At 32.9% G+C, this 11845-nt stretch overlaps 1 protein-coding gene across 2 annotated transcripts; it reads left to right on the top strand.

Annotated features, from left to right (window-relative positions):
- Window positions 1-644: 644 nt before the first annotated feature.
- On the top strand, window positions 645-8307 carry LOC139519876 (uncharacterized). Of its 2 annotated transcripts, none has more exons than XM_071312172.1 (10): window positions 645-1886; window positions 2173-2303; window positions 2911-3025; window positions 3241-3346; window positions 4949-5173; window positions 5763-5869; window positions 6174-6276; window positions 6760-6913; window positions 7213-7302; window positions 7862-8307. In XM_071312172.1, the coding sequence occupies exons 1-10, from the start codon at window positions 1834-1836 to the stop codon at window positions 8164-8166; spliced, it is 1389 nt and encodes a 462-aa protein (XP_071168273.1). In that variant the 5' UTR covers window positions 645-1833; the 3' UTR covers window positions 8167-8307. The 2 variants fall into 2 exon arrangements, with proteins under 2 accessions (XP_071168273.1, XP_071168272.1); XM_071312171.1 differs by having other exon boundaries at window positions 5763-5890.
- The last annotated feature ends 3538 nt before the right edge of the window (window positions 8308-11845 follow it).

The following is an 11845-nucleotide window of genomic DNA, read 5'->3' as shown; positions in this document are numbered from 1 at the left end:
GGTTAAACATGTTAACGGGATCCCAACCCTCCCCTAACCTGGGATAGTGGTATAACAATACAACATAAGAACAAACTATAAAAATCAGTCGAAAAGCATTTATGATCCAAATAGTCTGACTTTGTATACGAGAGACAGTTGTAAGAGCGCAAAAACTTCCCCAAAACCTGTCAAGCCCATTTTTCCTTGAAACAAAATACGTAATTAAATACCTGCCTTTCAGTTATCAACCGGATGCCAACTAATTAATCAAGGAACAATAAGACAGAACACACTTTGGTTAAACTCTTTCTATTTGGCCTTTTTAAACTTTTTAAGAATCGATCGTCTGGCGCAAATACAAAATTTCAATTCTGGTATTTATGATGAGTTAATTTGTATTTCCTATCATGATTTCCTTGATAGAGGATTGCTGCTTATAAGGAAGTTAATAAACCAAGAGTTTATTTACCGGATTTGTAATCACATAAACAAACGACGGGTGCCACATGTGGAGTAGGATCTGCTTACCCTATCGAAGCACCTGAGATCACCCCCAGTTTTTGGTGGGGTTCGTGTTGCTTAGTCATGAGTTTTTAATGTTGTGTTTTCTGTACTATTATTTGTGTGTTTGTCTTTTTTTATTTTAGCCATGGCGTTGTCAGTTTCAATCTATGAGTTTGACTGTCCCTGTGGTATCCTTCGTCCCTCTTTTACAACTGCTGAGTCGATTCCAATGCTGCAAGAGTTTTTATTCCCCGAGGGTATCACCAGCCCAGTAATCAACACTTCTGTGTTGACACGAATTATCAGTAATTTGGTCATAATTATTAAGTAACTGTCTATAAAGCTATGAATTTTTGAAATACTAAGGCTTTTCAACCTCAGGAATATATAAGCCGTATCTTGCAAAACGTTTAAGAATTTTTGGTTCATATAGTAACAAGAGCTGTTAAACAATTTCCAGCCATCTAGACAAGTTTTACCTGAAATGTACAGAAAACAAATAAAAGTTCTTCGCAATACTGTGAGTGTATTCAGAAGATAAATCATGATTCTTGGTCAAGAATTAAATTGTAAAAATACCATGAAATGAAACGCGGAAACTATACCCTAGAAAATTTCGATATCTGATTTATACAATAACACTATATTTTATGACAGTAATAAACTTATTTCATTTTCTAAATTTTTAATGAAATCGTATGGGTGTTAATTTTTTATGATTATAATGAAATATGTATATCACTATATGACCTGTTATTACTGATTATATAAATATTAAGTATTGACTGTTTCCTTCACATATGACATAGGATCACATGCACTTGTTTCAGAATTTGTGTTCCTATATGTTATATAAAGGTATTTAGGAAATCTTTTTCTGAGACAAGTGTCTGTGCATAGGATAGTATATCCATGAATGTTTGAATGGATTTGCTTCAAGTTTAATTCAAACCAAAAATTGAAAAAAAAACCCACGCAAAACTGTAGATTAAACTGATAAATCATAGCTATCAATTAAACAATTGCTAAATAAGTTAATTTTGCGCTTCAATCATCCATATGTGTCAGATATAATTACATATTCGTCTAATGGGATCAAAATGAACCGAGAACACGAGTGCTCATGCAGGGACCAATTATTCAGAGCATACGCAGTGGGAAATTAATGGAAGAAATCGGAAAAGTCCAAGAGACGACGAACAACACCGAATGTCAACGACGTTGCGGTCGCAACATTGTGACGTTATCCAGCTGAGGTACCTTGGCGACGTTCAGTAGAGTTGTCGCTTTAGAAGAAAAGAGAACGCTTATAGTGGAACTTAAAAAAAAATTGAAATCAACTAAAAGATGGAGAGTATTTCAATTTCAAGACTTGACTTAATCTTGAAGCAGTTTATTAGGTATGTATTTAGTTACTTTTAATTTGTGGATATTATCTTTATAAGTTTGCATTTTAATACACTATTCTACAAAGACTAAAGGCGATAAAAATTAACGTAGTTTGGCATGGTTTTTGAAGTAAAATCAATCCTAGGCTTCAGACAAGATAATAATGTTTTACCCGAAAATGAAAAAAAAAATATCATTGATAGTTATACAGCTTATGATAAAAACACCGGTTAGTCTTCCGTATAATTTTATTTTATTTATTACCAATTTTTGATTATTATAAATGTTTTCGTTTAGAATTGACCAGTATAAATGGTACTGTAGGCTTTTGAAGGAATATGCAATGGAAGCATTTACAGTAAATGGAATGTCAGCACCAATATATGTAGCGAAGAGAATGGCATATTCCCAGGAAGATGACAATTTCGGTATTCTTGTTTATCATTGTATTGTAACAAATATTGTTTCGAAACTAATAAGTTAATATTTTTCACCTTTGAGCATATATCTTTGAAATAATTCAAATATAATGAATTCGAAATGTGACCAAAAAAAGTAGAGTGTTGATAACATTGAGAATGGAAATGGGGAATGTGTCAAAGAAACAACAACCTGATCACAGAACAGACAACAGCAGAAGGTCATCAAATAGGTCTTCAATGCAGCGAGAAACTCCCGAACCCACCTTTTTGAGTCTTAATGACTAAAAACCGCTTGTAGTACTAAAGAAATGGTCCGTCTTATGTTTAGAATCTCTTAAATTATAGTATTGATTTGTATGCTCATATATGATTTGGAGATGATTTCTAATCTTTGATTGTATAAACATATACTATCCACACTGATATGTGTCCACATTTTTTCAGTTAATTGTATAAAAATAAAGAAAAAGAAAGAGAAAAAGAAAAAGAAACAGAACATTGCTATAATTGGATATGTAGACAGATCTGCAGTCTATATAAAATTATTTTTTATATTGTTTGGACTGGATTATTGATAGCTTGTTTATGTATATTATGTATTATTATTTGACAGGTATGGTTGAAATGCAGGACTTTTTGGTACCACTTTGTAACACCGCCTTTCTTCTGCACTGTCAGACACCAGAAATTGCTGTCATGAAAGAAAAGAAATCAGACTTTGACGTGACGTGAGTACTTGTATAAGATGAATATACAATCACAAATGATATATCGTTAACGTGTTTGATTGTATATTATTAAATGTTATATATAAGCTAGCTTAAATGTTGAAAGAACTTTGCTTTGACAACATATGTATTCAAGAGAAAGTCTTTAGATACAGATCGCAAATTATTATTGAAATCACTAAATTATTTTAACCCTCATGTCATTCTGATTTCAGATTTGATACTAGTATATGCCAAGATATTATAACAATGGAGAAGGAAGTGAGTCGTAAGATAATGAGTCATATCATATGTCTGGAGGGACTCAGGGATTTACAGAAAGTAAGTTATAAGAACTATACATCTATACTATTAAACGAGAAGACCTCAATTTGTGTGTCGCTTCTCTTCCTTCCACGATAAATTAATCAGCATGCCTCTGTGTTCTATATGATAGATAACAAAAATGAAAAAAAAACAAATAAGCCAATAGGAGCGTTCTGCATATTATGGTGTTTAGATCGCCAGAACCACAACTATTATACCTCCTTAGAGAGGACAATTATTTTTCGCGTTTATCTACATGTAAACTACGATTTTAATACTTTAATATATAGAGACTTTCTGTATTCTATCTACAGTTTTCTTTGAAATATATTACTATTCAAGGGGTCATACCAGTTGAATATCTTTCAAAATAAGTAAAACATGTGGAAACAAGAATGTGTCCATAGTACACGGATGCCACATCGGCACTATATTTACTAAGTTTCGAGTTGATTGGACTTCAACTTTATCAAAAACCTCCTCGACCAAAAACTTTAACCTGAAGCAGGATAGACGGACGAACGAACGGACGAACGAACGGACGCACAGACTAGAAAACATAATGCCCATAAATGGGTCATAAAAATTTATTGTTGGAAGTGAAAGTAGTGATTTGGCACAAATGAAACTAAGGAAGAGATTAGAGGGATGCAGGACCTTTTTCGGGACGTCGGGGTCGTGTGATTTTAATCCCGGGATTTGGGGATTGTTTCTTACGGGATCCGGGATTATATTTTTCGATTTCGGGATATGAATTTCTTTAAATTCTGCATCTCGGGATTTCATGTTTTTAAGCCCGGGATTTCGGGATCAGGATCCCTTCGACCACCCTCAAATTGGCCTTAGTCGATCTTAGCCATTTATACAAGATTTATATCATACCATTGGCATGTTAATAAGGTTCTCAAAAGAAAAAGCACTTATGGATTGTCCTAGAAGCATATTTTATTAGACTAATAATGGTCTATATATAAGCAGTTACATTTATTTCATGTTTGAAGCGGTGCAAATTTTTAATTTAATTTAACTTTTACCAAAAGATGCATTGTAGCAAAGGAGAAGAATAATTGTGGTCTGAGGCACGAAACACGAAAATAATTGAATTTAACAGAAAGGAAACAAATATAGGACTTTGGAAAAAGGGAGGGGGCTTTTGATACCTTTTATGAAATTCTCCATACATAATATCTTTTACAAAAAATTCACCCTACAGCAGTTCACAAGCTGTATATGCCCGCGATTTCGCGGGTGTGTTCTAGTGTTAATAAAATAAAGAAAAAGAAAACACAAGACTGGACGATTATAGATTCGGACATTTATAAAACATTAAATGAATTACATTTATAATGTTTAATCAAGTTGCCATCATGTAACTTACTTCCCTTTATACTTATACTCAGTATTGAGGAATCTGTGGAATCTAAAACTATATCGGAAATTTTCTAATGTAGCATAAAAAGAAATACTGTGGAAAAAAGTCCTCTTGATGACGTCATCAAAACGAGCTTGGATTTAATTTGGGATTTCAATTATCTTGAATATGCATGTAAATAATATTTGGATAAAACCCTTTATTTTCTAAACTTATTTATAGTGTTTGATTTTTATTCTTTCAAGGATTGTTGGTCCTGGGAAAAACTCCTGAAACACAGGAACAATAGATTGGACACTTTCTTAAAGAAAAACACAGATGAAGGACAAGCTGTTTCTAGTAAACGTCAACGCAAATATGATAATCTAGCATTAAAGCAGAGTGAGGCAGCAAAAAGTTACAGAACTATACTGGTTTGCTTCCAAGAAAAAAGGGAGGAGGAGAAGAAAATGAGAACAGTTATTTTGCAGGTAAAATATGTTTAATTTGCTGTATTAAACTATGTCCATCAATTTTCTGTTCACAGATTATATATATATATGTTATTTTTCTTTAGTTTTAATGACGTTGATGGAAATCCTATTTAGTCACGTTGTCAAACCAGGCAACGAATTTGGTGTTCCCATTTAAAACTTGTTGTTCCTGCATTTGTAGAAATGTTGACCAACTATTGTAAAAGATGAGCAAATAAAATTTTAGTCACTAGTAACTAATCCAAGTTCAAAGGCGAAAGCAAAATCTGTAGTAAACCTTTTGAAAACATTGACTCGTATTGACTTAGTGAAGGAATTTTAGGATAAATTCTTCTCTGTTATTCCACTGTCGGTACCAGTATTATCGAAGAGGGACGGGGAGGGCGATAGATGCCATTGAAAACAAATGTTAATAATGAATGGAGCTGCAGCAAACAACACACATTTTTGGCCAAAGGAAAGACTCTAAACAAATGCTTGTTGTAATTCCTTTTGAGTTCGTTAGTTACTACCAGGTTTCTTAGGTTATATTTATCAATTTTTTGATTGCAAATCACATATTTTCAAACTTATTATTTTCTTATAGAAAGTGGATGGCATCCGAGAAAAGTTGTCATCTGTCATGAAAGAAAGCTTAATCCATGCCTACAGTGACATGATACAGGCTGTATACATGGCAAAGGAACAAGACGGGTATGAACGTTCATTGTTATTGTAATTATTTCCTCTAGAATAGTATGTGACAGTGGTAGGTCACATCTTATATTGATCTATATCTAATAGTAGTATGCTTAAATATGTTATTTAATAGTTTTTGAATGTATTGCTTAATGGACAAATGTCTCAACACCATGCTTTCTATAAACCGTAAACTATTAGGTCACTCTACAATGTTGCTTGACATGAATTTAAAGAGTACAGTAGAATCAGTAAGACTTCCAGTTTCATGCGTGGAACTGTAGATGAATTTGATCTTATGCGAGGATTTTTTTTTTAGATTTAACTTAGTTGATCAACAACTAACAGCAGTTAACATTGATGACATCGTTGAGAAGTTATATGATATAACATCAGCCACCTACAACACACCAGTACCTGAGGTTTGTATACTTCAAGTACGACCCCGAAGTACTTATTTTTACATAAACATTATCATTCACACAGATACAAAGTAAATTCAATAACGTCCGTATTTTTTTTTTAAATAGGCGGATCCAGGGAGGCCGGGGTCCCCCACCTCCTCATTTGTGGGGAAAATTTGGTTGATTAAATAGGAAAACACTGAAGCAATACTGGAGCCCCTCCTTTTACATAAACTTCTCTGGATCCGCCAATGTAAAATATTTATCGGAGATTAGTTGTATGAGAATTCAAATAAAATTTCTTATATGAAGCACAGTGTTTGAATTTGAGATTTGTTTTGGTAATTGTAAGCAATAACTATTTGTGATCAATATAACGTGTTGTACAGAAACACTTTAATTCTTACGAAACTTTAACTGTAAAATAAATTCTAAACTTATGTTTTTTTTCCCTCAGTTTTCAGTTTTAATGAAGGATAATATGCAAGATTTGTATTGTAGGATTTTATCCAAGCCACTGGATCCGACGAAAAGTTGGCCGAGATATACTACAAGGAGTGTGATTTTGAAGTACTGGGAATGAAGAAGGGAAACTATTTCAGAAAATTAAAGACTGAGAAAAAATCTTTGTTTGAAAAAACGGAGATTGGTAAAGGTAAATCTTCTTTCTTGTATAATAACAATATTTTTGGTTTTGGTTTTATTTATATTTTATGTATCTGTTAATTTGTAAGTAACTGTTAATAAAGAAAATTCGTCCTCCAAATATTTCGAACAGTCGTTTCGGAGTAACTGCATATGAAAATTTACATAGTTGTATGCGTTGGTTGTTATTAACAGATGAATACAGCTAGATTTAAAGTGCACAGATATTCAAGCTGTTCAAAGAGAGTAAACATTTTAACTACAATTTAGTTTCATTTATTCAATATTTCATAATAATAATTATTTTAGAAGGCTGTTTCTTCCCCATAAATGGCGGAATTCGAACAAATCCAGTCACAAGTGATGAAAAAAGCAGAGGAATTATCAACATCAAGTCAGGTTTGTTAAGTATTTACTATCAGGATGGAATGCTTCAACCGACCGATTTTGAATTATATCCCAAACAAAATCGAATTTTTAATATAAAAAAGAAGATGTGGTATGATTGCCAATGAGACAACTGTCCACAAGAGAATAAATCAATTTTCAAGATAAACGTTGTTTTTTTAAAACTGAGAATGAATTGTTTTGATCACACAAATTACCTAGACTAGTATCTTGATTTTTCATACAGAAGAATACGCCATGAAAAACTACAATCTTTTTTTTAGTTCAAAATGCAGAACCAAGAGTTTGGAAAACCTACATTTAAAGTAAAATCAATCATCTTTTTCCTTCATTTAGAATTAAAGATTGCCAAATTATAAATCGTGTAAGATTAAGAAGATTTAGTAAATAAATAAGAAGATGTGTTATATATATTTCGAAGAAGATGTGGTAAAAAAAATAAGGAGATGTGGCATGATTGCCAATTAAACAACTCAAATTACTTTATGCTTGCCAAATGAATACATTTTAGTTTGTAGTATGTATCTTATGTTTTATTTTATTACAACAGGTTACCAAGTCAAATTAAAGTTGTCTTTAATGGAAGGAAATGTTGGTTTTGGGTGGGTCAGACAAAATGCATTTTTTAAAAGGAAGACATGGGGGTTTTATTTCCTGACATCAGAAGATGCAACAACAACATCAACAAAAGGTGTGACATCAGTACTGAAAGCTTTTCCAACAACTGAAGTAACCGATTGTTCGGACGATTTTAGAGGACAGGGAGATAATCCAGGTGTTGTAGCACAGGAAAACGACAAGGACGAAAACACAGAAAAGAAACATAGTGCCTATGATCGAGAAAATTATTGCTGAATGTATTCACGAGATTCAATTTGAAGAAAACATATTTGTAGCTTGAATAGGAAAAAAAACCAATTATAAGCCAAATGAATGTTTGAATTGTACATATAACTTCTTAATTTTAATTAATCTAATAAAATTTTGACAAAAAAACGATTGTGTTACTGTTTATGGAATCTTAGAGATGTGATACGATTGAATTTGTCAGTGAGACAGCAGTTGAACCAACGAATCAACCAAAGACCAAAGGGCAATGATGTAAACTACAACAGATCATTGTACGCTTTCAACAATTAAACTTGACAACGCGGCATACCGTAACCGTATACTAGTATAGTAAGCAAAACAAGCCCGTACCATCTCCATCAGCAAGCAAAATCATTCCGCATAGTATGCAATAAAAGGGCAAAAATAAAAATCTCCTGCAACATGATCTGCATTTCCGAACGAATGATTAGAAAAATGTATGATTACATAAAGACAAATTAATTGCACATGCTGTTTGGGCATGACCCCCCCTTTTTTCTCTCTTTATTTTTTTATTTTTCTTAAATGTCAAGATTGTTTAATTAATATTTTTTGAATGAAATCATTTCAAGTATTCTTAAGCTTGCTTATCAATAAAATCTAACAACAACTGTAGCTGGGAGTAGACATACAGTATGTCTCAACTAGGTTATTATAAGATCGTACATAAAATATGGCATATAAGTTAAAATATAAAAGAAATTGAAAAAAAATTGAAAAGAAAATTGTTTTACCCTCTAACAAAAAAAGACGCATGTGGTTCCATGCCAAACAGTCTATTGAAGATTCCAGTATAAAGGCGAATGACATTGGATACTCTATGGATCTATAAAACCCGGTCTGTTAATTGGTCTGTTAAGAGTTATGAGTGGCAATAAAAGTATAGTTGTATTGCTATATGGGGTGTTATCGGATCAAATGGATAGTCTCAAGTGCATCTTTCAAAGCGACGAACCGCAACAGTTCAATTAATTAAGAAATAATTCATGGGGGCTTGAATATATCGTGATTTTACCACGGGTTGGCCCTTTATGACAAATATTTTACCCCTGAGCGATAGCGAGGGGTAAAATATCGGCATAAAGGGACAACCCGTGGTAAAATCTAGATATATTCAAGCCCCCATGAATTATTTCGATTCTGATAGGACACATACGGCAATTCTTTTGGATCGAAGCGCTCTAGGTGTAGGCAAATATTTGCCGTTCCCATAAATAAACGCACTAATAAACTAGCGTAAAAGAACGGAGCAAACTGCATTAGTGACATGCTTAAACTATTTAAAATAATGTATTTAGACAGTTTTGGATGAATTTGAATGATAACTTATTTATATGTCTTATATGATGTACAATAAAGGGCTTTTGCCACATTTTAGCATCATTTGTGTATGTTTCCTTGTGATGATTTTCGGATTCACAAGCGTGTATTTTCCCGTAAAATGCTTACATTCTAACGTCATTGTTCTATGACGTCGGGTATCTCATTCATAAAAAAGCATATGACGTGGGAGTACAATCGGAACAGCACTGGCAATATATTCATATTTTACCACGGGTGTGTACTCAAAGCGTTTGAAGGACGTCATGTTAGAATATTCCATATACATACAAATATACATACGTACGGTGACGGCTATATAGCTGTAAATTTCTATGTCAATTGGTCTCTTGTGAAGATATGTCTCACAGGCAATCATACCACATCTTCTTTTTTTATAAAGAGTGAATACATTTTCATTGTCATTCGCACACTTTCATTTTTTTAAAGAAAAGCGCACACACGATGTACATGATTTGTCTATTAAATAAGGCCTTTTATAAACTTACCGGAAATAAATAAAACAGTAAAAATTTGAATCCACTCCATTTAACTTAAATATATATGTATACCTCCAAAAAAGATAACACTCTAGTACATATACTTTAATCTGTTAGATATTATTTAATATCGCATGTGAAAATTAATTGAATATCGTGTTTAAAAAAGGTGATCAGTAATCTCAACATAATTTTTTGTAGTATGCAATTTTTAATATCATAAAGTTGGTTTCATTGGGGTCTAAGCGTGACACGTGAAAGTCAAATTATTGTGCCGTGAAAACGGGCAATGAAGTCTAGTGGGACACGGGATATCACAAAAAGTGAGAATTGCTTAGTTCGTACATAGTGTAAGCGGGATACGGGAATATGACAAAACTTTGATATTGATTTAGGTCAAAGATCACGTTGAAAGCAATATTTTGGGCATCGATTCGTATGGTCTCCGGATATCTTTAAACCATCCAGCAGTGAACAATCCAGTTTCCGGACAATATTTCACGAGCCATGAACAATATCTTAACCATACTTATTTGATGATTATCAATGGATGGAGAAAGGTCCCAATTGATTTCGAAGACAACGTGTCACAGCAGCAATCGAGACTGAAATTAGAACACAGTTATGTTTATCCGTATATCTTTTTTACCACATGCTAAACTTCCACAAAATAAAGCTTGATAATCATATTCCGAATGAACAAGACCCATACTGATGTTGTGGATCACCAGGTCTAAGTTCAAGGCCACAGTATGCTATAAGACCGACATTTCAGGAAATGTTTAACTAGCCTACACGTTACCTTTTTAACAGATCTTTACAAGTCTTTAGTAGACAGTGCAGTGCACCCGTTAGTGAACATATACTCTTTGATGTCATGACTTTGTGCCATCATTAGTAGAGTTACATCGCTGTATATTATCGTGTGAATCCTCCTGCAGTCCATACATAACCATTCCGTTTTACGGATAAAATATTATGAGCCATCCATATTATCTAGAATCAAACTTGCTTAGTGACACGAAGAAGACGTATATCAATTAATTATGATGTCATTATAATAAAGGTCAAGTCAAAATGAGACATAAATTTGTTAGAGATTATTGTATCCATACATTTTTAGATACTAGTACAGGTGGCACGATAGTATTTCCTGGCCCATAAGGGATAATGATAGCCTTTTTTTTTTAGAATTTTCACCACTTTCTAACACTGCAAAAAAATCTACATTCACAGTTTACTGACGTACTTTCATTTTACTATTCAGAACTGAATTTGAATGTGTATCATGGACGTTTACTTTTTTTGCTATTTTTAAAAACCTTTTTATCATGCAGTGAATACAAAATTTCAAAAAATTCCCAAAAATTCATTTTCACCTGTACGTAACACTATTTCATATTTTTCTACACCTGATTCATCCCTCAATTTGGGAAAGTATGTTCAGTTGATACTGTATTTTTAGTCCAATCACACTGTTCAGATACATTGACTTAGGAAGGGTACACAAAAGAGAAACCTAAATTCTGGAATGCAAATACTATAATTCTCAACGCTTTGCAATTTCGTATTATATTTGTATTCTTTTAATGTTTTTGATTATAGCGTCCCTGATGAGTCTGTTGTAGTCCAAACGCGAGTCTTGCTCAAATACAAAATGTCAATTCTGGTATTTATGATGAGTATATTTACTACTACAAGGAGCTATGAAAAGTGGCAATGCTCTTGGTTTGATACTTGCAGCTCCCAGAAACAAAATCTTAAAGAATAACATTCTTTCTTGATGATTGCTATTTCTAGATGCTACTCCACTATAGTAGATCTAGAAATACAGAACGGTCATT

The sequence above is a fragment of the Mytilus edulis genome, chromosome 4, assembly GCF_963676685.1.
Source record: "Mytilus edulis chromosome 4, xbMytEdul2.2, whole genome shotgun sequence".
Taxonomy (NCBI): Eukaryota; Metazoa; Mollusca; class Bivalvia; order Mytilida; family Mytilidae; genus Mytilus; species Mytilus edulis.
The sequence above is the reverse complement of the archived record's forward strand: the minus strand, read 5'-3'. Positions and strand labels throughout refer to the sequence as shown.

Excerpts from the sequence above, each read along its gene's own strand:
- LOC139519876 (XM_071312171.1), top strand. The coding sequence starts at position 1,834 with ATGGAGAGTATTTCAATTTCAAGACTTGACTTAATCTTGAAGCAGTTT. Across the intron at positions 3,026-3,240 it reads AAATCAGACTTTGACGTGAC|ATTTGATACTAGTATATGCC; the intron begins GTGAGTACTTGT and ends TTCTGATTTCAG. Across the intron at positions 5,891-6,173 it reads TATGAACGTTCATTGTTATT|ATTTAACTTAGTTGATCAAC; the intron begins GTAATTATTTCC and ends TTTTTTTTTTAG.